This window comes from Trachemys scripta, chromosome 14, assembly GCF_013100865.1.
Source record: "Trachemys scripta elegans isolate TJP31775 chromosome 14, CAS_Tse_1.0, whole genome shotgun sequence".
NCBI lineage: Eukaryota > Metazoa > Chordata > Testudines > Emydidae > Trachemys > Trachemys scripta.
Window position 1 is genome coordinate 6154978 of NC_048311.1, and position 25050 is coordinate 6180027.

General features: G+C 51.1%; 2 protein-coding genes across 2 annotated transcripts in view; one reads left to right on the forward strand and one right to left on the reverse strand.

Annotated features, from left to right (window-relative positions):
- Window positions 1-25050, reverse strand: part of LOC117887172 (zinc finger protein 501-like) — a 1015593-nt gene that overhangs the window by 576677 nt on the left and 413866 nt on the right. The window lies entirely within an intron of this gene.
- Window positions 701-25050, forward strand: part of LOC117887214 (zinc finger protein 883-like) — a 32459-nt gene continuing 8109 nt past the window's right edge. The window contains exons 1-6 of the mRNA XM_034789575.1: window positions 701-887; window positions 1562-1649; window positions 3271-3367; window positions 4039-4152; window positions 4367-5413; window positions 18758-18779. Of these exons, the coding sequence (XP_034645466.1) occupies window positions 1626-1649; window positions 3271-3367; window positions 4039-4152; window positions 4367-5413; window positions 18758-18779 (1304 nt within the window). The 5' untranslated portion in view covers window positions 701-887; window positions 1562-1625. The remainder of the gene's footprint in view (window positions 888-1561; window positions 1650-3270; window positions 3368-4038; window positions 4153-4366; window positions 5414-18757; window positions 18780-25050) is intronic.

Here is a 25050-nt window from a genome sequence, read left to right on the forward strand (position 1 = left end):
TGGTAAGACAACTCCCACCTGTTTATGCTCTCTGTATGTGTGTATATATACCTCCTCAATATATGTTCCATTCTATATGCATCCGAAGAAGTGGGCTGTAGTCCACGAAAGCTTATGCTCTAATAAATTTGTTAGTCTCTAAGGTGCCACAAGTACTCCTGTTCTTTTTGTGTTGCTAAGAGAATCAGTACAATCCTTGGAGGTAGAAGCAGGGAAATACTGAGTAGGAGTAGACAGGTGGTATTGTCTTGATATAGGACATTAGGGAGACCATTACTGGACACACTGTCCACTTCTTGTGTTCTCACTTCAACAAGGATGTTGAAAACCTTAAAATGACAAAGAAAAGAACCACCAGAATTATTCAAGGTCTGGAAAACCTGCCTCAGAGCGAAAGACTTACAGAGATCCATCGGTTCGTTTTATTCAAATGAAGGTTAGAGGGTGACTTGATCCTGGTTTATAAGCACCTGCATGGGGGATTCATGTGGGTTCTTTATCCCACCAGAAAAATGCCTCTTGCATTGAATTACTCCCCAGGAAGGGAAGGGAGGGGAAAGGGGCCTCGTCTGGTACCACTAACTGTGGCCACCAGAGGGCCCTGGCTATTGTCGGTTGCTGACTATAGACAGCTCTTCCAGGGGGTGTTTCCCTGTCTGAAGATACCGGGTTTGAGCTTCCTGGGTCAGAGGCTACTGCTGCCTCCATTGTGAGTCCGGATTCCTTTCCAGGCTGAGCCGCTGCTGCTCCGCGGGGTGTGTGCGGGGAGAGCCCTTCCCTAGCGCCCCTCTGTGCCCAGCCGGGGGGGACTTTCTCCGGGAGCTGGAACCAGCCCCGGGGGCAGCCCTGGGCTCTGCCGACATCAGCCCCGGATCTGGAGCCTGCAGGTGAGGGGAGAGACCCGGGGGAAAGGGCTGGGGCCGGAGAGGAAAGTGACTCTGCACCAACGGCCCTTCCTCGTTCCAGCTCTGCTACGCGGGGGCGGGGGTCTGCGAGTCCCCAGAACTACTGCCCTCCCTGACCCCCCCAGGCTCTGCTCCCCGCCCGAGGGGAGAGGAGAGGGGGCAGGAAGGAGACAGGGATAGAGGCTGGCAGGGGCAGCAGGAGCAATCACTGGGATGGGATGTTCCCGGCTCCCAGCCCAGCCCCATCCCATGCAGCGCCCTGGGGCAGATTGACTTTCCTGGGACAAGGTGAGGAGCAGGGAGAGGAAAAGCCAGTTCCTGCCTCTGTCTAGTCCCCGCGCTGCTGGGGGGATGCGCTGCCAGCCTTGGGGACAGTGTCAGGGGGGATCCTCCAGAGCGGCTCCTTCGATTCTGCTCTTTTCTAGTGTTTGGCTCAGGGACTCTGTTACGGGGGAAGGGGGGTTAAAATGGCTCAGTGGGGTTAGTCCTGGTGGGAGAGGCCGGGTCGGTGCTGGAATAAGGTGACTGAAGCGTGTTCTCAGCACTGAAGAGTCCCGAGTGTCTGTTTGCAGGGAAAGAGCCTGTGATGAACGGGGCTGTGAAATGCACCAAAGCCCCTTCTGAAATCTCCTCACTGGCCCTTCTTTCCCTGACAGGCTGCAGAACCACGTCCGTGCTTGGCTACGGATTGCCCTGTCTGCTGGGGAACGGGGAAGGGACATGGCTGCAGCGGATCATGCTCAGGTAGGGGATCTATCCAGGGGAAGTGGGTTGTGGCAGGAGGAGTAACCACAGTACGGAAGGGGGAGGGTTAGTGCATTGGGTGAGGAATTTCCCCACTGGGCTGTGTTTAAATGAAGGCAGTGTGGCCTAGTGGCTAGCATACCTGACAGACACGCAGGAGACCTGGCTTCTATTCTCAGGTACGCTGCTGGCTGCAGCCTGGCCTTGGGCAAGTCACTGTCCCGCTCTGTGCCTCAGTTTCCCCATCTGTAACGTGAGGATAATGATGCTGAGCTCCTATGTAAAGTGTTGTGGGGGGCGTAGCATAAATTTAGATGGAACAAAGGGGCCAAAGAGGTTTACGTAACCCAATCCATGTCTAATGTTAAACAAGGGTCAGGGCTTGGTGTACAGAGACCGCAGCCTTTATAGCACCGTGGCACACTCACCACTAAACACCCTTTGAACCTTCCATTCAAGATACAGCATTTGACATGTAAAGCGCTAAGTGAGGCCTTCATTTTAATGACATCCCGTGTTCCCTTTTGCTTTAGCTGGAGAGGGTTTTAGAAGGAAAAAGCCCCTTGTCTTGCAGTCTCTTACCTGGTATCAGAGACAGTAATAACTGTCCTTTAGGGGAAAGAGAAGAAGTTAATTGAGGTGGGCTGGAGCTGTTGTTAAAGTCTAATCCCATTTCACTGGGATTCTGGTGGAGCTGGTACGGGTGGTGATGTCATGTGGGTCCCTTTCTCTGGCCCGGGCGGGTCAGGACAGCTCTCAGGATCAGGACAAAGAGTGTTTGGGATCCTGGGAAAGGGTGGTGGTGGTGGGCAGGGTGGCGAAGCTCACCCTGCTAGCCTCCGTCTGTTCTTTCCGACTTGTCCTCACAAAGTCTCGTTCCTTAACGAGACACAAAGGGAGTGGTGAGTGGACGTGGTATTTTGTCCACCAATTTTGATTCATCAGTTTCGAGCTCCACATCACCCGTTTTTAACAAGCATTAGTTTCAGCAGCCATTGGATTACATGAGTGTGGTATTTTCAGTTTAGACCAAGCCAGTCTCAGTCTGGTTTCCTTGCACCGGTTCCCATCACTGTTTGTTATTACAGGTTATTGTGAAGTCTTATGAACTCACACTCACGTTTAGGCCCAGTTCTCCCCACAGAGGGCGAGGGAGGGGGCAGGGGATGGGACAGGGGATGGGACAGAGGCAGGGTGTAATGGCCACTCCTCCAGCTTGGCTGTTCAGAGAAGGCCATAGGAAGTGGCCTCTGAACAGCCAGTGAGGCGGTGGCGGGTGCATGGAGCCCACATATGCGTTGGCTGTCAGGCCAGCCCAGGCCCAGATGCAGCCTCCAAGCTAGGGAGGCTGGAGAGCTGGGCACACGGAGCGAGAGGGGGGCGGATTCTCCCCTGTGGAGCAAGGGGAGGTTCTGATTCGGTAACAGTGCTGGGGCAGGTCTGTGTGGGTCGTGGGAGGGGGTGATTTGGGACCATCCTGAGGGGCTGGTGGGCAGGGGATGTAACCCAAGGCCTGTGGGAGCTGCGGCAGATGGTGAGGGAGGCTGAGACAGGCTGTGGCTGAGCTCGTGCGCTTGCGACTGGGCAACAGGCACTGAGCGGGGGACACTTGCTGTTCCAGGGGTCGGTGACCTTCGAGGAGATGTCTGTGTATTTCCCTGAGGGGCAGTGGGCTCTGCTGGATCCACATCACAGAGTTCTTTACAGGAACCTCCTGGGTAAGGATTCATTACCACTCAGGTATCAGGAGCTGGGCATCCCTGAAGTTCCCAGGGCGGGTTCTGATCTGGTCCCTTAGCGTTCAGGAGGAACAGCCCCATAGTACCCAGACTCCAGGTGCACAGGACTGGAGATCCAGGGACTTAATGATGGTGCTGTTCTCCCCGTAACCTGGACTCCCAAGTGGGACAAACTCACTGTCTCCCCCACTTCCCAGGGTGGATTCCACCTCTGGGACCTCTGCCCCATCAGGGATGGACATGTGTCTGCTGACTCTGCTCTGCCTGAGGCCCCACTGGCCAGATTTTTGCTGGTAGGTAGCCGCCTAAAGATGCAGACAGGCACTGAGTGAGATTTTCAAAATCTCCTCAGTGTCTAACTCCCATTGTGCTTCTACAGAATCCCACTAGGCCCCTGTCTGTGACTGTAGGTGCCTAAACCTCTTTAGAAATCTGGCCCAAGTTCCCTGTCTGTGCAGATCCCTGAGCTCACTTCAGGGGACACAGCATGCCTCCCCCAGATGCTGGCCTTTCCCAGCGGGCTCTGGGAGCATTTTCCTGTCTTTTCTCCCTGCAGCAAAGAAAAGGGCTGGGCTGGGCACCCTGCAGCAGCCTCCCCAACCTACAAACAGAGAATGTACGTGAGCCCACTTGCTTTTTCCCCTGAGCAGGGTTTCCTGTTCCCAAGCCCAGTGAGATCTCCCGGCTGAACCAAGGGGAAGAGCCATGGGGCCCAGATTTCCAGGGCTCTGAAGAAAGGGGGATCCTTAGAAGCAGCCACACAGGTGAGGGATCGCTTCAGTAAGCTCCTAGCCCAGTTTTATGTCCCCATGGCAGATGTCATGCATGGGATTCCAACAACCCTGTCTGCTACCTGGCTTGCCCCTCTCTCCTCTGGGGAAGGATTTGGCGGGATTTGGATCCTGATATTGATTTGTTTCACCCCTTTTTGTGTCAGCCTCTCTGAGGACTGACTGCTGTCTGGATTCTCTGTCCCAGCAGGAGACGGGATGGGCAGTGAGAACGAGGAGGAGAACTCTCAGCTGGAAGGTCCTGAGCTAGTGCAACCGCACAGGAGGATGTCAGGAAGAGCTGAAGGGAACGTTTCCCAGAGCCCTGAGCAGGGAGAAGCCTGGGAGAGTCAGCACAGACTGCAAAGGCAGCCAGGAACCCAGCCAGGGAAAGGATTGGATAAATCGTGTCACAGGCCCGTGGTCACCACCCACCAGAGAATCCCCAATGAAGAGAGACCGACCATCTGTGAGGAATGTGGCAGAAGCTTCAGTCGCAGCTCAAACCTGATTGTCCATCAGAGACTCCACGCCGGAGAGAAACCCTATAAATGTCTGGACTGTGGGAAAAGCTTCAGCCGGAGCTCCCACCTGATCACTCATCAGAGACTGCACACGGGGGAGAAGCCCTACAAGTGCCCCAACTGTGGGAAAAGCTTCAGTGACAGCTCCACCCTCATCACCCACCAGAGACTCCACACCGGAGAGAAACCCTACAAATGCCCTGACTGTGGGAAAGGCTTCAACCAGAGCTCCAACCTCACTTCCCACCAGAGAACCCACACAGGGGAGAGACCCTACAAGTGCCCCGAGTGCGGGAAAAGCTTCAGTGTCAGCTCCTACCTCATCAGGCACCAGAAAATTCACACGGGGGAGAGACCCTACAAATGTGAGGAGTGTGAGAAGAGCTTCAGTCAGAGCTCCAGTCTTATCAATCACCAGCGAGTGCACACCGGAGAGAAACCCTATAAGTGCATTGATTGTAACAAATGGTTCAGGAACAGCTCGGACCTGATTAGACACCAGAGAACCCACACAGGAGAAAGACCGTATCGGTGCCCCGACTGCGGGAAAAGCTTCAATCGCAGCTCAAACCTCATGACGCACCAGAGGATCCACACGGGAGAGAAGCCCTACGAATGCCCCGAGTGCAGGAGGAGCTTCACTGTGAGCTCAGCCCTGATCAAACACCAGAGGACTCACCGGGAGGAGAAGCCTTACGACTGCCCTGATTGCGGGAAAAGCTTCATTCGCTGCTCCAATTTTCTTACGCATCGGAGAATCCACACGGAGTAGAAACCGGCATCCCCTGATATCCCTGCCCCCCCATGCCAGATCAGAAGGAGCCGCTTGGAGCCAGGGTCAGCCTGGCTGGCAGACTCCAGGGAGCTGCTGCTCAGTGGGGTCTGGGAATTTGGTTTTGGGGCACAGAGGACTGGGGCAGATGGTTATTTCTAGGAAGGGAGGGATTATTTTGTTTTGGATTTCAAACACTTTTATAAACACAGTCCCACTCATGCAGCCTCAGCAGGTGGCACCATTCCAGGCGGCTTTACCCTGCCTGTCCTTGTGGTGCTGAGGATGCCTAGAAAGCAGTGGTTATACTAATAAACATGTCTATGGGCTTTATTGATGTTATGTTCGTACAATGTGCCTGGGGAGGTTACACAAATCAAACTGGCCGTGGAAAAGCAGACTCATACTCAGAGATTCATTACGTTTGAAAAACGGTGCTGAATTAATGGCATTTGAAGCATGCATTTGGATACAGACGCCCCCGGGAAAGTTTATCTATGCACCAGTTTCACCTGATAAGTAACAAAGAATTCAAACATATGTCTGCTCTGGCCCAGCGACAGCTTGGTCATTCTAAGTGTCGGGAAGCGTGTCCCTGAGTTCATAGAAGCCTGTAAATGATGTAAATGTATATTGTGTTCTGTGTGGCAATAGCCAGCTGTCACAGAGTCACAGGATCTGGTCTGGCCCCCGTGGGAGTGACCCCTTTAATGTGCCCACACAGCTCCACAGGGGGAGACCACACAGCTCCACAGGGGGAGGCCTATGGCCTCCATGACTCCCAGACTGGGCCTTCGGTGCCAGCAATCCCTGTCTGTGGCTCCCTGCAGCGAATCCAGCCCAGCCAGAGTCCTGCAGGGCACAGTGCTCTCAGTGAATATCTGCAGTGACACCAAGCGGCCCTTTCAACAGAAGGTGACAATTCATTAGTTACCTGGCATATAGAATCTGAAAGTCCTTACGTTAGCACGGTGGGGCAAAGGTTAACACATGGTCCATGCTGGCTACATCAGTGCAACCAGCCAGCATCTGTTTCGGTCTCGGTTTCTCCTCTCAATGGCATCCCAGGTGAAAGCTCCAGACTCTTTTTGTAAAAGCCAGGAGTTATCCCAGTATCCTGACACCAGTTCAACCCATTGTTCTTGAGCTGGGCCTTTGCTCTGCTGAGAGGTGGGGGGAAAGCTCCTTCCTTTTGGTCTGGTTCCCAGGTCTGAATGTCTGGCATTTAAAAAAGGGTCGGTTTCAGCCCATCCTTTAATGTCCCAGTCACTGCACCCCAGTCAGCTACATGACACAGCATCTCATGTCTGCTGCTCTGCCGCAAGAGCCGCATTTTGAACCCTTTTGCACCCACTGGGTGGCTATGCAGAGTACGGAGGGAAACCGAGGCATGCCCGGGAACCATAAAAATATTACAGAAAATTCCCGCTTTGTCACACCAGCCTCACCCTGGCTGTCTAGGATTAAAATTTTGTTAGTAAATGTGACTTGGGGATTTGTTATACTAGCTCAGCATAGAGCTACTTTGTTAGGAAGATGTATGTGCATATCCCAAAGAGGAGCTGGCAGCCTGTAGACGGACTGATGGGCACTCACCACAGTTCAGTCACAGACGACGTTTGCTTGAATTTGGGTGGTTTTATAAATCATTGTTTTACCACTTGGTGAAAATAACATAGGAGCTTCCAGTACACCATGACTGGGATTGCAGAGCATTTATGGTAACAGCTTCTGGTGAACTGCCATAGATATAACTTTGATACCGGTTACCATGGGGCTATGTTAATGTGAGATATCTCTGTGTGAAAGGAAGAGGTTTGTCTCTGGATTGTCATAGTCTCAAGGCAAATTTAAATTGAATTGACATATCAGTGACCAAGCAATTGTTTAAAGATTGCCTTTTAAGAATCAACAGAGGGTCCTGTGGCACCTTTGAGACTAACAGAAGTATTGGGAGCATTAGCTTTCGTGGGTAAGAACCTCACTTCTTCAGATGCAGATACTATGCAGATACTGTTACCCCTCTGATACTTGACACCCTTTTAAGAATGACTCTTTGTTGAGCTGCCACTCACAGACCCATAACTTTGGGTTACAAAGTTTGACTGGTAAATTGATCCAGCCCTGTACTAAGGATTCAGTGTTGTAGTAAAAGCCCCCACTCCATGCTAGAGTACGTTTCCTATTGATTGGTAAATCTTTGTGGTTTTATTTATTACTTGTTAGTAAGTGGGGGTGGGGGTTAACACCATATCTTAACATTTTTTGTTGTAACTTCATGCACTCTGCTCTGTTCATCTTCAAGTTCTGTTTTGAGTACTAAAGCTGATTAATAAGAAGCTTCTCATCTGTACGTCAGCTAAGCATCGTGAAATCCAACAAATTCCAAACAAACAAAAAACAGTAGGAAGATAAACCAAGCTCCCCTGCAGAAGGTGCATCTTTCCCCCTGTGAAGAGCTCTGTCAAATTAATAGGCCATCCACCCAGACTGATGAAGCACAATGAGCAGGAGAAAGTATTACCAATACTGGAATGCAATATGTTATCATTATGGTTCAGAGTGAACAGTCTATGGGGATAAATAGGCAGTTCTCACCTCTCAGTGATGTTCCAGTGGGTTCTCCAAAACAAGAAAGGTAAATTCTGCAAAATCCTCATGATGCACAAAATTCTACTCCAGATTTCTAGTGTCTCCTGCTGCCTCCATCCCTGCAGCAATGTCCAGTATGTGACACAATATACTCAGCAAGAGATTCCCTCTGCCCCAGGGGATAATACTCTCAAGTGGGACTGGAGACATGGATGTTGCTGGAACATGCTACTGCCTGCAGGAGCATCTTCCAGCAGCCACCGGGTTAACCCAGTAATGCTGAGAGCTCTGGTTATTGCTAAGGAGGGAAAGTTTCTTTCATCAGTCATTGGGGTCTTGTACATTTCGAAGCCAGCCCATTAACTACACTAGTTCCATTGTAGTTAGCTTGTTATTTCACTTTTTGGGTATAGGCAATAATCACAAAAATATATTTTAAAAAAATCACTTCAGAGTCAAGACACTGTAAATACTTTGAAGCTAATTCTCTGAAATCTAAAAATACCCGATTGACTGAAGATGCAACAAAAGTGATACTACCAAGAGATTCCATTTTAAAGTTAATCTGCTGCTTGTATGAACTTGTGGTAATGAGGGCGAAAAGAAGATCACAGTAATTACAGTCACTGAGGTATGAGGGAATCCAGTTTGCCTACTTTGAATTAGAATATGATAGAATCACTGAGGTTAGGCCTGGTCTACATAGGAAAGTTTTCACAGTGTATGTTTTTCTGCTTTATCTGTACCAGTTTAACTATGGTGAAAGGATGCGTCTATATTGTTTTGTTTACTCTGGCTTAAGCTAGTTCCTGTATGAATCATTGTGGATAGAGGAAGAGGATGAGATCAAGCGGTTACTTCTACATTCAGGTTTCCCAGAGTGGCTTTAGTTGCTGGAGAACCTCTTCTGTTCATGGCCCCCTAGCACTGATGGGTGGGACAGGACAGTGCTGCAGAGCTGGGATGAACTACAGTGGCCACAGAATTTCAGACTGCAGAAGGCTACTTCCCTAGACATCTGTGTGGAGCTTGCCACCAAGCTGCAGCGGTGAAGCACCAACCTGAGAGTCCCCCTCAGCGTGGAGAAGTATGTGGCCATCAGCATCTGGAAGCTCCCAACTCCTGACAACTGTTGTTCAGTAGATAGCCGGTTTGGTGCTGGGAGATCAATTGTCGGGACTTTTTGTCATGTAGGTGTGCACTGCTATCAAGAGGGAGCTGCGGGGCTAGAACAGAACGCTTGCTAATGCACAGGAGGCTACTGATGGCCTTGCATAGCTGGGGTTCCCAAATTGTACAGGAGCCCTTGATCAAACCCATCTGTTGATCCCACCCCCCTCTCACCAGATCAGAGTTTATTGACAAAAAGGGTATTTTTCCATGGTGCTGCAAGGCCTCATTGATTGCCATGGGATGGGGTGGACAGGTCCATGATGCCAGGGTCTTCAGAAACGCAGCTCTGTTTTCTGCAAAGAAAAAGAGAACTTCTGCTCCCATGGCCATTATGGATATTGGTGGTATTGTTCATACATTCCAAGGCCAGAAGGGACCACTGTGATTATTTAGTCTGGTCTCCTGTATAACAGAAGCCAGAGTCCTGGCCCCAAATACTTCCTACAGCAGAGCTATTAGAAAAAGACATCCAATCTCAATTTAAAAATTGTCAGGGATGGAGAATACACCATGAGCCTTGGTAAATTGTTCCTTTGGTTAATTACTCTCAGTGTTAAAAAATGTATAGTGTTGTAATTCCTTCTGTCATTCTGGGAGACCCAACTTACCCTCTGCTTCCCTGGCTTATGAATCATTTTCCTGGAGACAAGGGCAGGAGAAGGGAGCTGTTTGACTGTACCCTGACTATCTGAAGAATGATTGTGGAGAGGGTGGTTGGAAGACTCAAGGAAAGGAGGAGAAGCCTCCTGACATGGCTGAAGGCTGCTGAATAGTGTCTGCCTCATGTGATAGGCACTTGTCTCGGTTTGCACAACGTCTGGGAGAGCCAAGGGGAGATCCTCATCGATGGCTGTGAAATAAAGATGATGGCACTTTCTGTACCTTATTAACAGCCAGCCCCAAGTGATCAGGGACATGGATCAGGGATGGGGTGTGGTAGAAAATGAATGTCCTGTAGCCAAGGAAATGAATGCATGGTGTTTGTGTAAAGATCTGATTAAGAATTGGTGTTACTGGGGGCAGCCGCATCTCAATGAAAGTTGTCAGTCGAGTTGTACATAACATTTATGGATTTAATGTAACTGTGCAAAGTGATAACCAATGGATGTGTGGCAGAACATGCCCAAAGTGCTGAGCGCATACACATGGCTGTGCTGATGGGCTCACAACAAATGTGTAAGTGGGACCTGTTCTCCTTGTTTGGTGGGTGGAATGGTGCGGGCAGGGCCTGCCATTTGGGGAAACAAAAAGAGGCTCCCAGTATCCTGTGTTCTCCACAAGTTGCAGGACATGGCTGGATGGGGTGCTGGCTGTGACCATAGCACCACAATGTTCTCCAGCAGAGCTGTTTGCCTCTGTCTGCAGGGTATAGTCCAGCATTCTTTCCTGCCTGTCCTCTCCTTTGTCCAGGATCTCCCTTGGGAGCCTCTCTGCCTGCTGCGGAGACCTCCCTCTGCTCTTCTGTTTTCTTGGTGGGATGCAGTCACAAGGTCCATGAACGTGTCCTCCCTTGCTCTCTTTTTTCCCTTCAGAAGTTTGCTTGGGTTCTGAGGGGAATCACCATCAGTGCCCTCACTTCCTGTTCCTGTGCCTCAGAGCTCAGTATTCTGAAGAGAGATTGGCTGTCTGGTGCAATCACCTCCTGGTTTGTGTCCTAGGGTACTTGGGTGCCTTCCATGCTCAGCTCCAAACTGTTCTGAACCCCATGATAGAGTTTGGTGGTGGCATCCATTGCAAAAATCTGGTCCTGCTCTTCATATAGGGCAGGTCCTGGGAGCATGGCTGCAGGTCCCATTCTCATCCCTTGTGTTCCCACAGCTCTGCCGGAGGTCCTTTGCCTTGGCACAGTGCTGGGCCATGTCTCGGGACTGACCTGTCTCCTGCAAGGGCTCTGCCAGCTGAGATGAATAAATAAGGGATTTTTCAGTTTGAAAATTTGACAAAAAGTTTGGTTTTGGATCAAATAGAATGTTTTTGAAATTTTCAGCAAATTGAAACGTCAAAGAGTTTTTGAGCGGAGTCAAAATGAAACATTTTGTTTGGACGTGACCTGAAAGTTTTCAATTTGGTTTTGACAAAACCCAAGGGAATACCTGATTAACAAAATGGCTGAGGGGACATCAGTGGTTTCAGCAAGTGGTTAGGGACCTCCCTGGATATATGGTTTCAGTTCCCCCCTCTGCCTGATATGGAGCAGAGATCTGAATTTGCGGGTCTCATACTGCAGGAGCGTGCTCTACCCACTGGCTAATGGATAGTCTGACATGAGGCTTTCTCAGTCTCTCCTGCTGAAACTATTCCTCTTTTATCAATAAGTAAATAGCCATTGGAGCAGGGACTTAAATTGGCATTGGCTGCACCCTTAGGTGAGTGTCATCACCACCACCCTATAGATTCATTCTGGGCACTTCCCTCGGCCCAGAATCTAAACAAAAATTGTCAGGCCAGGTTGAAACAAAAAGTTTCAATATTTCTAAAATTTTGATGTTTTGGTTCAGCCAAGATTATTTGAGAATGAGTTGGGGTCGACCAAAACTGGGGTGAGTAAATTGTTTTCACCCCCCCCCCCCAAAATTGCCCAACTGTATCTGCCAGGCACTCATAGATCCTGGCATTCCAGTGACACTCGTTCAAATGGAACTGGACATGTTTTCTCCTCAGAGGGCAAGGTAGTGCAGGGCCTGAGACAGGACCATGTGGAAGCATGGGGCATGGCTGCTATCATGGTTACCTAGGGAGGTGGTGGAATCTCCTTCCTTGGAGGTTTTTAAGGCCCGGCTTGACAAAGCCCTGGCTGGGATGATTTAGTTGGGAATTGGTCCTGCTTTGAGCAGGGCGTTGGACTAGATGACCTCCTGAGGTCCCTTCCAACCCTGATATTCTATGATTCTACCCCCCCCCCGCCAGGTCTCTAACCCTGCATCCAGCCGCAATGGAGATGCAGATTAATGTTGATGAGCTGTTAACAATGTAAATGTCATCATTAGGGATTATTGGCATGAATGGGGACAGTCCCCAATGCTCAATGCTATTGTGTCAGCTGTCTGCAAAGTTAGGCAGACACACCTGCATTCTCTACATTTTTAAGATGTTCTTGGCAGCTGTAAGAGCTTGACACAGCATTTATTTTAAAGGACAGTTTAGATTCTGGAGCAGAATTACTTTAACGGGGGGTGGATTCTGCTGCTTAATCTGCAGCCAAGATATTGCAGAAAACACGTGGCTGTGGCAGTAATGAAGAATCCTCTTTTGGCTGAGTGGCATGGATAGGATGGAGACAAATGGAGAATCCCATCTATACATCCTGGTCTATGTGTCAAATATATTACATAAAACATGTGTCTGACCCATTGGTAACCCATTCCAGTGCTTCACCACCCTCCTAGTGAAAAAGTTTTTCCTATTATCCAATCTAAACCTCCCCCACTGCAACTTGAGGCCATTACTCCTTGTTCTGTCATCTGGTACCACTGAGAACAGTCTAGATCCATCCTCTTTGGAACCCCCTTTCAGGTAGTTGAAAGCAGCTATCAAATCCCGCCTCATTCTTCTCTTCTGCAGACTAAACAATCCCAGTTCCCTCAGCCTCTCCTCATAAGTCATGTGCTCCAGCCCCCTAATCATTTTTGTTGCCCTCCGCTGGACTCTTTCCAATTTTTCCACATCCTTCTTGTAGTTTGGGGCCCAAAACTGGACACAGTACTCCAGATGAGGCTTCACCAATTGGAGAATAGAGGGGAATGATCACATCCCTCGATCTGTTGGCAATGCCCCTACTTATACAACCCAAAATGCCGTTAGCCTTCTTGGCAACAAGGGCACACTGTCGACTCCTATCCAGCTTCTCGTCCACTGTAACCCCTAGGTCCTTTTCTGCAGAACTGCTGCCTAGCCATAGTCTGTAGCGGTGCATGGGATTCTTCCATCCTAAGTGCAGGACTCTGCACTTGTCCTTGTTGAACCTCATCAGATTTCTTTTGGCCTAGTCCTCTAATTTGTCTAGGTCCCTCTGTATCCTATCCCTACCCTCCAGCGTATCTACCACTCCTCCCAGTTTAGTGTCATCTGCAAACTTGCTGAGAGTGCAGTCCACGCCATTGTCCAGATCATTAATGAAGATATTGAACAAAACTGGCCCCAGGACCGACCCCATGCCACTCTGCTTGATACCGTCTGCCAACTAGACATGGATCCATTGATCACTACCCGTTGAGCCCGACCATCTAGCCAGCTTTCTATCCACCTTATAGTCCATTCATCCAACCTATACTTCTTTACTTGCCGGCAAGAATACTGTGGGAGACTGTACCAAAAGCTTTGCTAAAGTCAAGGAATAACAAATCCATTGCTTTCCCCTCATCCACAGAGCCAGTCATCTCCTCATAGAAGGCAATTAGGTTAGTCAGGCATGACTTGCCCTTGGTGAATCCATGCTGACTGTTCCTGATCACTTTCCTCTCCTCTAAGTGCTTCAGAATTGATTCCTTGAGGACCTGCTCCATGATTTTTCCAGGGACTGAGGTGAGGTTGACTGGCCTGTAGTGCCCCGGATCCTCCTTCTTTCCTTTTTTAAAGATGGGCACTACATTAGCCTTTTTCCCGTCATCTGGGACCTCCCCCAATCGCCAGGATTTTTCAAAGATAATGGCCAATGGCTCTGCAATCACATCCGCCAACTCCTTTAGCACCCTTGGAGAACACGGAGCCAACGGGTTTCTGCCCAGATTGTTGGAATAGTGTGGTGGGGCAGCTGCCCCTTACTGGTATGTAAGGGGTTAAAGCAACCTTGGGGAGGCTGTGAGGGAGGTAGCCAATAAGGAAAAGGCTTGTAGTGCCAGCCAATTAGGAGAAGGTTTATGGGAGGAACCAATCAGAGCCAGGCTGGCCCATATAAGAAGGGGCTGCTGAGCAGAGCAGAGGCAATCACTTCCTGGAGTTTGAGGGAGGAATACTGGTTGCTTAGAGGGTTGGAGCACCATGGACAGAAAAGTGCTTACTTGGCAGGGTCATAGAGTAGGAGGAAGCTCCAGGCTGATGGTTGCTAGGCTGAGGCCCTGATACAAGGGCAGAGGAGAGGTGCTGGGGCTATGGGGAAGTGGCCCAGGGAAGGACATGGTGGAGTTGGAGGAGGGGTAGTATGTGGCTGTCGACTATAGGATCCCTGGGATAGGGCCTAGAGTAGCAGCCTGCCCCCCCTCCCCTCCCCCCGTTACTGGCCACTGAGGGAAGTGGCCAGTGCGTGGACTGCAGTCTGCCACTGAGATGAGTGGCTAGAATGGGGACTGCAGATTGCCACTTGAGGCATGTGGTAGGACTGCGGACTATCAGTCCCCTGGAAGCAGGGAAAGAACCGAGTTGGGCACAGCTGGAGGGCTGTGTCCAGAAGAGGATGAAGCGGTCTGGGGAGCAATGCATGTCCTGAATGCAGAGACAGGAGTGATGATGGGTGAGACACCATCTGAGGAGGGCGCACTGGCAACCCTGAGCAAATTCCTAGGAAAGCCAGCAGGCGGTGCCATGGTGGTGAGTCAAACCCCATTACAGGTAGAGAACCACATCCTTACACCTGCAAGAAAGTCCTGCCGTCTCTGAACCTGTCCACAAGGGTTTGAATGTCCTGCACTTGGAAGGAAGAATCCCATGCACTGCTACAGGCTGGGGACTGAGTGGCTAAGCGGCAGTTCTGCAGAAAAGGATGTGAGGATTACAGTGGATGAGAAGCTGAATATGAGTCCGCAGTGTGCCCTTGTTGCCAAGAAGGCTAATGGTATATTGGGCTGCATTAGTAGGAGCATTGCCAGCAGATCGAGGGAAGTGATTATTCCACAGAGGCTTTGAAGGCCTGGCTTGACAAAGCCCTGGCTGGGATGATTTAGTTGGGGTTGGTCCTGCTTTGAGCATGGGGTCAGACTAGATGACCTCCTGAGGTCTCTTCCAACCCTAATCTTCCATGATGCTATGAGCCCCCTGCCAGTCATTGAATGTCTCACCAGCACTCCTTTTGCTTTGTAACTAAATTCACTGGTGTGAACAGGCCATTGCTCTGGTGGAATCGGCACAGCTGGGCGGATTTACACCAGATGGATATCTGGCCAGTTGGTTTGTACATCATGGCTGGGGTGATTAAAACAAAGCCATTGTCTCCATTACACCCCAGCTCTGGGACCAGTTCCCTCCCGCAGCTTCCAGGGCTGTCTCCGCCTCCTTACCAGCCCTCACAGCCCCGTCCCTGTCACTTCTCTGCCACCCACCATGATAGCCTTGGTGGGTCCATCCCCAGCCATGAGAGCACTCCCCTGTCCCCTGCCAGTTCCCCACCTGGGACCCCTGTTCTCCTTAGGGGCAGCCTGGACACCCAGCAGTCTTCCCCCCCTCCCCCCATGACACTGCAGGTGGGGATGAGGAGACTCCAGGAGACACTGGGGTAACTTTAGGGGTGTGGATTGTTCTCTCTGGGACCACAATATAAATAGCTGCAGGGCTGGTGGGCCCTGGCCCCGGCTGGCAGCAGGGCCAGGTTCCTCTGGGGCTCGGTGAGCCTCTGTCTGATTCATTCGCGCTGGAGGTTTCTGTCTGTTCAGGCAGGAGAGAAGGGATCTGGCCAGGTCCTTCCTACGTCCCGTTTCTGGCCCCCTGGGAACTCCACGGTGGGGACTACGTCCCCAGTGATCACTAGAGGGCACTGGCCAGTGCGGGGCGGCGACGGCTGCTGCTCCTGCTCCTCTCTGCCTTTAACTCTTTGTCCGCTCAAGAGATCTGAAATTTTAACTTCCTGGGTCGTGATCTTAAACGCTGCTGCTGCCGCCTCCATTGTGAGCCGGGGTTGAGCCGTTGCTACTCCTCAGCTAGGTGAGTCCTTCCCTAGCGCCCCTCTGTGCCCAGCCGGGGGGACTTTCTCCGGGGGCTGAAACCAGCCCCTGAGGCAGCCCCAGGTTCTGCCGACACCAGCCCCTGAGCCGGAGCCTGCAGGTGAGGGGAGAGACCCGGGGGAAAGGGCTGGGGCCGGGCAGGAACGTGACTCTGCACCGTTGGCCCCTCCTCGCCCCAGCTCTGTTCGGGGGGAAGGGGGAGGTCTGCGAGTCCCAGAGCTGCTGCCTTCCCTGATCCCTCCAGGCTCTGCCACCCTGAGCGCGTGCAGGAGCCCAGCGAGCTCTAGGAGAGCTTGAGGGAGAGAGAGCTCAGTGGTTTGAGCGTTGGCCTGCTAAACCCAGGGTTGTGAGTTCAAGCCTAAAGGGGCCAATTTAGGGATCTGAGGCAAAAATCTGTCAGGGACAGTACCTGGTCCCCCTGTGAAAATAGGGGACTGGAATTGATGACCTTTCAACATCCCATCCAGCTCTGAGATGGGTATATCTCCATATATATAAAAAAAGAATGCTAGGACCTAGACTCCCAGCCCAAGGGAGATGGAGAGAGACTGGAAGGGCCAGCAGAAGCAATAAGTCGGGAGGGAGCATTCCTGGCTCTTAACCCTGCCCAGACCCATTTCCTGCAGCACCCAGGCAGATTGACTTTCCTGGGACAAGGTGAGGGGCAGGGAGAGGAAAAGCCAGTCCAGTGCTGCTGGGGGAATGTGCTGCCTTGGCAACAGTGTCAGGGGGATCCTCCAGAGTGGTTCCTTGGATTCTGCTCTTTGGCTGCACAACTTAAGCTTGAAGTTCCTTTGCTTATAACATGCTCAGAATTACTAGATGGAACTTGAGTCTGATACAGTCTGGCACATTTTATGTTCATCTTTAGGATTGACAGTTTCTGTCGATGGGTGAATTTGTTTTAGAAACTTTTCTGTAAACACCACGTAGCCTGTTTTTGAGAAGGGGCTGGGCGGGGGAGAAATTTTGTTTTCATCACTTTAAAAAGCTTTATCAGATTTTTCAATAGCTCTAACGTTAAATATTTTGGCTGTAAACTTTACATATGATAGGGAATTACTAGATCAGACACTCTCCTCTCTATAGACTGGAAAAAAAATTGTGTTGAGGTATATGTGTATGGGGTAGGGTTTGAATAAATCTCCTTTGTGCATACACAGGGATTTCCCCCCCATTTAACAAGAGTTGTTTACTCACTAAGGGTACGTCTTCATTACCCACCGTATTGGCGGGTAGCAATCGATTTATCCGGGATCGATATATTGCGTCTCTTTAAGACGCGATATATCGATCCCCGAACGTGCTTACCGTCGACTCTGGAACTCCACCAGAGCGAGTGGCGGTAGCGCAGTCGACAGGGGAGGCGCGGCCATCGATCTCGTGCCGTCTGGACCCCAGGTAATTCGATCCAAGATACTTCGACTTCAGCTACACTATTCACGTAGCTGAAGTTGCGTATCTTGGATCGTTTTTTTCTCCAACCCCCCCGCCCAGTGTAGACCAGCCCTTAGGGTTAGTCTGCACTTAACTACACTTAACACACTGCACAGTTGAACTACTCCAGTGAAGACATTACTTAGGCCAATGGGCGTAGGTACTCCACCTCCCTGAGAAGTGGTAGCTATGTCAACAGGAGAATTCTCCTCTCAACCTAGTGCTGTCCTCATGGGGGGTTAGGTCAGTATGATTGTATTGCTCAGGGGCGTGGCTATTCACATCCCTGAGCGATGTAGTTATACAGAGCTAATTTCAAAGTGTAGACCAGGCATTAGGGTATGTCTGCAATTAAAGCACTAGAGCGCACCACTGTAGCTCTTCAGTAAAAACAGCGAGGAGTCCTTATGGCCCCTTAGAGACTAACAAATTTATTTGGGCATAAGCTTTCGTGAGCTAAAACCCACTTCATCTGGCCCAAATTTGAAGTGGGCCACCTTGTTTACATTGGCCTCATTAGCGCTACAAAAGTGATTTCCACTCCTTCTTGTCAACTGTTGAGATTAGCCCACTTCCACCTTAATTGAATTGGCTTGTTAGCACTGACCCCCCACTTGGTAAGGCAACTCCCATCTTTTCATATGCTGTGTATTTATACCTCCCTACTGTATGTTCCATTCCATGCAGCTGATGAAGTGGGTTTTAGCCCACGAAAGCTTATGCCCAAATACCTTTGTTAGTCTCTAAGGTGCCACAAGGACTCCTTGTTGTTTTTGCTGATACAGACTAACACGGCTACCACTCTGAAACCTGTAGTACTTCAGTGTAGACGTGATGTATGCTGATGGGAGGGGTTCTTCTGCTGGTGTAGGTACTACTCCTCCACGAGATGCAATAGGTAGGTCAACAAGAATTCTTCCTTCGACCTAGCGCTGCCTGCACTGGGGGTTAGGTCCGTTTAAGTACATTGTTGGGGTGTGGATTTTTCAAACCCTAGAGGGCCATAGCTGTGCCGGTGTAAGTTCCTGGCGTAGACCAGCCCTTTTATCTGAGCCCGCAAAGGCCTGGTCTACATAGGATTTTACATCTGTATAGCTATGTCTCTCGTGTGTGAAAAATCTCCACCCCTGTGAAATGTAGCTGTCCCAGCCTAACCCTTGGTGGAGACAGCACTAAGTCGACTGACTCTCACTCCCATTGGCATGGATAGTATCTACACTGAAGTGCTATAGGGGCGCAGCTGCAGCATTTGAAGTGTAGATGTAACATCGACAGACCCGTTGTCAGTGGGCAGGATTGAACCTGGGACCTCTGAAGCTAAATGCATGAGCCTCTACTGCAGGGGTGGTCAAACTTTTTGGCCTGAGGGCCACATCGGGTTTCCAAAATTGTATGGAGGGTTGGTTAGGGGAGGCTGTGCTCTGCCCCCTATCTGACCCCCCCCTGCTTCTTGCCCCCTGATGGCCCCCCCGGGACTCCTGCCCCATCCAACCCTCCCTGTCCCCTGACTGCCCCCTGCCCCCATTCAACCCCCCTGTTCCCTGTCCTCTGACCTTCCTGCCCCCTATCCACACCCCTGCCCCCTGACCACCAACCCAAACTCCCCTGCCCTCGATCCAACCCTCCCTGCTCCTGTACCATGCTGCCTGGAGCACTGGTGGTTTGGCAGTGCTACAGCCACGCCGCCCAGAGCACCAGGAGAGGCAGCCGTGCCGCCCAGCTGGAGCCAGCCACGCCACCGCGCAGCACAGAGCACCGGGTCAGGCTGCAGCTCTGCAGGTGTGCTGCCGCCCAGAGTGTTGTGCTGCCAGTGCAGTGAGCTGTGGCTGCGGGGGAGGCTATCAGCAGGGGAGGGGCCAGGGGCTAGCCTCCCAGGCCAGGAGCTCAGGGGCTGTGCAGGAGGGTCCCGTGGGCTGGATGTGGCCCGTGGGCCGTAGTTTGCCTACCTCTGCTCTACTGCATGAGCTAAAAGCCATATAACTGTTAGCGAGGGCTGTAGAGCAGACTCATTAATCTCTCTAAGTGGTCTCGGTGCCAAAAGATGGGACAGAACCCCACACCCAGGATGTGTGTGGGTTACATAGACAAGCCCCTTAGCCTCTACACTAGCATTTTTGTTGGTAGAACTTTTGTTGATCAGATGTGTGGGATGCCCCCCGAGGACTGACACAAGTTTCACCAACAAAAGCACCAGTGTGGATAGTGCTATGTCAGCGGAAGAAGCTCTCCCACCATCCATCATAGCTACCGCAGCTCGTTAGAGGTGGTTTAATTATGCTGGTGGGAGACCTTAAAGCGGCATCGCTATAGCAGTACAGCTGTGCCACTGTAAGGTCTGTAGTGTAGACATAGCCTTATATGTGCTTTTCTTTGCCGTCTGCGTGGTCCCATTGACTTTCAGTGGATTAAGCCTTGTGTGAGGGGCTGGGTCTGTGCTGTAATTTAGTGACTATAACCAGGATTTTTAAATATAGGAGCCTAATCTTAATTTTCTAAATCCCCCATCAGGCTGCTGAATAAATGGCCTGATGATCAGCAGTGCTGAACACTCACAACCGAACCCCAGTGCTGCAGACTCAGCATTTTTGGAACTCCAGCCACTTATTGAGAGACCTGAATGTGGGTTTGGGACCTAACGTTAGGTTGCTCTTTACGAAAATCTTGGTTGAATCATTTGCCCAGCACGGCAGAGTCTAGAGCGTCTGTGTGCAGGGAAGGAACCCGGGGGAATCAGAGTGTGAAATGGACCAAAGCCCCAGTTCCCTTCTCACTTTGACAGGCTGCAGAATAACGGTCCAGATCCTTTTTCCATCCCTGTTAGGTATGGGATGAAGTGCTTGCAGCAGAGCTCCTGATGCTTGAGGAAGAGGCTGTGTAAGAGGAACGGTGGGCTCTGCTGGACCCGTGTCAGAGAGCCCTCTACAGGGATGACATGCAGGAGAATTATGAGACTGTGACCTCACTGGGTAAGGAATTCCTGTCCCCTTGGGTATTAGAAGCTGTGGAGTCTCTGAAGCTTCTGTGCAGGGTTCGTCATGGGTTTCCTGGATTTCAGGGGGAATCAGCCTCTCTAATCCCCACAACCCAAGTAGTGGTACAGCTGCAACGCTGTACGTATAGACATGGCCTAAGGGCTGGTCCATGTTAGAAAATTAGATCAACCCAGCTACACTTCTCGGGGATGTGAAAAATCCACACTTCTGAGGCCTTGGCTACACTTGCGAGTTACAGCGCTGTAAAGCCTTCCTCCAGCGCTGTAACTCTGACCGGCTACACTGGCAGGGCACTTACAGCGCTGTATCTCCCTGGGTACACCACTGCAGGTACTCCACCTCCCCGAGAGGAATAACAGCTGCAGTGGAGTGGTTACGACTCACGGGTGTGAGTGTAAACACTTCCAGCGCTGTACTGATCGCCTTGTCAAGTGGCCAGTCCTCTCCATTGTTGTGACCAGCTGCAGGAATGCGGAAGTGCTGGTTTTAAAGCTTGTACCACAGAGAAAAGCAAACAGTTTGCAGCTTGCTTTGAGTGAGTAAATGAATGAGCAAGGGGCCGGGAGTTCAGAACTTGCAAAATAGAGAGCTGACGTGCTCCAAAAAGCACTCTCTCTCCCCCCACACTCCCTGTCACAATCCACCCCACCTCCCCGTTTTGAAAAGCACGTTGCAGCCACGTGAATGCTGGGATAGCTGCCCATAATGCACCGCTCCCAACACAGCTGCAAATGTTGCAAGTGTGGCCACGCCACTGCGCTGGCAGCTGTCAGTGTGGACAGACTGCAGAGCTTTTCCCTACTCAGCTGTACAAAGACAGGTTTACCTCACAGCGCTGTACAGCTGCAAGTGTAGCCAAGGCCTGAGTGTCATAGTTAAGCCAGCCTAAGTCCCCATGTAGAGTGTGCTACTGTAGTGCTTCAGTGTAGACACTTAATACAATGATGGGAGGGGTTCTCCCTTCACTATAGTAAATCCACCTCCTTGAGAGGCGACAGCTAGGTCAGTGGAAGAATTCTACTGTCAACCTAGTGCTGTCTGCTTGGGAACTAAGGAGTTGGCTACACTCAGGACTTCCCAGCACTGCCGTGGCAGCGCTGTGAAGCGTGAGTGTAGTCGTGCCGCCAGCGCTGTGAGAGCTCTCTTGCAGCGCTGTAAGTACTCCACCTCTCCGAGGGGAATAGCTTGCAGCACTGTGAGCGAGCGTGCAGCGCTGCAGGCTCTGATTACACTGGTGCTTTACAGCGCTGTACTCACTGCGCTCGGGGGCGGGAGGGCGTTTTCACACCCCTGAGCTCAGCAAGTTGCAGCGCTGTCAGCGCCAGTGTAGCCAAGGCCTTAGGTGAGCCTAACTGCATTGCTTGGGGGTGTGGATTTTTCACACCTGTGGGTGAAGTAGCTGGGTCAACCTAACTTTATAGTGCAGACCTGGCCTTAGCCTAAGGGCATGGCTACACTTGCAGATGTAGACCTTGGCTACACTTGCAGATGTACAGCACTGTGAGTTAAACCTGACTTCGTGCAGCTGAGTAGGGAAAGCGCTGCAGTCTGTCCACACTGACAGCTGCCCAGCGCACTGTCGTGGCCACATTTGCGGCAATTGCAGCGCTATTGGGAGCGGTGCATTATGGGCAGCTATCCCACAGAGCACCTCTTTCCATTCTGGCGCCGTGGGTTGTGGGAAGGGGGCGTATGTGCAGGGCATTCTGGGTCCTGTCCCAACGCTTCGTGATGCATCGCTTCGCATCCCAGAAATCCCTTTGTTTCCGTCCACCTTTGGCGCCATCTTTCAACGGTTTCTGTGCAGCACAATCTGTCTGTGGGAAATGGAGCCCGAACTGCTGAGGCGTATGCTGACGAGTCTTGCCAGCATGTCACGTTTGGCTGTCAAACTATTCCTTAAGATCCAAAGTGAGAGTGAGGGTGAGGAGTCCGACAATGCTATCGAGCCGCATAACGCATATGACATGAAATTGCTTGTGGCATTCATGGACATGCTCAGCACCATGGAACACCGCTTTTGGGCTCGGGAAACAAGCACCGAGTGGTGGGATCACATCGTCATGGAAGTCTGGGATGACTAGCAGTGGCTGCAGAACTTTCGGATGAGAAAAGCCACTTTCATGGGACTGTGTGAGGAGCTTGCCCCACCCTGTGGCGCAAGGACACGAGATTGAGAGCTGCCCTGCCGGTGGAGAAGCGGGTGGCTATTGCAATCTGGAAGCTGGCAACTCCAGACAGCTACCGGTCGGTCGCAAACCATTTTGGAGTGGGAAAGTCTACCATTGGAATCGTGTTGATGCAAGTTTGCAAGGCCATTAATCGCATCCTACTCAGAAGAACCGTGACTCTGAGTAACGTGCAGGAAATAGTGGATGGCTTTGCACAAATGGGGTTCCCTAACTGTGGAGGGGCGATAAATGGGACGCACATGCCTATTCTGGCACCACCCCACCTAGGATCCGAGTACATTAATCGGAAGGGGTATTTCTCTATGGTTCTCCAGGCGCTTGTGGATCACCGTGGGCATTTCATTGACATTAACACAGGCTGGCCCAGAAAGGTGCATGACACACGCATCTTTCGGAACACTTGGCTGTTCAGGAAGATGCAGGCCGGGACTTTTTTCCCAGAGTGGAAGATCACAGTAGGAGAAGTTGAAATGCCCATTGTGATCCTTGGAGATCCTGCTTACCCGTTAATGCCGTGGCTCATGAAACCCTACACAGGGAGCCTTGACAGCAGCAAGGAATGGTTTAACTACAGCCTGAGCCGGTGCCGAATGAATGTGGAGTGTGCCTTTGGCCGTTTAAAGGCCCGCTGGCGATCTCTGTATGGGAAGCTGGACTTGGCCGAAAACAGCATCCCCGCGGTTATATCCGCGTGCTGTGCCCTCCATAATATTTGTGAAGGGAAGGGTGAAAGCTTCACTCAGGCATGGACCTCTGAGGTTCAAGACCTGGAGGCTGAATTTGCACAGCCAGAGAGCAGGGCTATTACAGGGGCCCAGCATGGGGCTGCAAGGATTAGGGATGCCTTGAGGGAACAATTCGAGGCTGAAAACCAGCAGTGATATCTGGTGCCCTGCACTGGAGTGAAGTGCAGTAGTTCCAATCTTTAGGAATCAGTGTTTGCTAAGCAGACTTTCAGTGCCTGTTTATTTCCTGTGCTAAGGAGTCTTTTACTTTATGCAATAATAAAGAATGTTTTCAAAGCCAAAAAATCCACTTATTGGAAAGAAACAAGGGGGTGGAGTGGGGAACGGTACAATCACAGATTTGCGTATGTCCTGTCTGGTGTGCTGTGCAGTGAGTGCTGCACTTCAGGATAGCTCTACTGCATGGTGATGGGGATTGAGTGCAGAGGGTAAGGATCGTGGTTTTCAGGGTTGGGTGGTGAAGATACTGGTGTTGGAGGCAGCGGGTGGCGTGAAGAACACGGAAGTTGGGGAAAGTGGGTTGGAGGTGACAATGGGGCACAACGGAAAGAGTTTTGGGACAAGGGCTGTAGGGGGGATGGCGTTTGCGGGACTGCTCCTCTTTCTGCATGGCTACCAGCTCCTGGATGGCATCTGCTTGGTGCTCCAGGATGCTTATGAGGCGATCCGTACTTTGCTGCCGGTGCTCCGTGCTTTGCCACCAGGGCACTGCATTTTCCTGGCGCATCCTGCTTTCTCTCTCCCTCCAGTTCTGTGCTTTCTCGTTCTCTTTAATAGATTGCCGCATCACTTCTTGCAGCATGTCTTCTTTGCTTTTTCGCGGTCTCTTCCTGAGTCTTTGCAGTCTCTGAGCAGGCGATAAGAGGGACAGCTGAGGTCTCAAGGTTGATGCAGCTGTATAGGCAAAATGCAACATTTAACAGAGGCAGCATTGTTTATACCAGACAGAGTAATGATTCCCCCCGCACTTAAGGAGTAGAAAACACACAGGGTCTACACAATAGCATAATTTTCCCATCTGAAACAGAGCACACATATCCCACGGGAGCCTCAAAATGGTGAGTAAGGGGGACTGATTGTTTCAGGGCTGCATTGTCCTCTGGGTTTCTGTGCCTTGGGGAGAGCCAACAGCTTCAGGGGGCAGCTACACTGAACACTGTCCCAACATTTTCCACAGGAGTTTGTCCTGGATGATATCTTGCTGCTGAGGGTGACCTGGGAAGCAAGGGAGGGTCTTCTACTGCAATGCGGCTTCCACCCTGGCCCATATGCAGCTTGCCTGTGTGCAGCAATGGTCCCCCCGCCCCTCGTGGCACGGACACGTTAGCCTGGCTGGGACAAGGCCCACAGTGGCTCTCCCGCTAAACCTGCACAAGCGCATTGCACACGTTCTGCATGAGACATTCGAGGAGACTACCGAGGCCGATTACTGCAACGTGATAAACCACATCAATGCACTATTCTGCATCTAGGCATGCATGCCTAACCCTCCTTTCCCAAAGAGCCCGCACCGAAAAAATTCCTTCCCGAAAAAAGAAACCGCTTACCGGAAACCTGCTCTTCTGTTTGTCCTCCACCAAATACCGGCCACTGC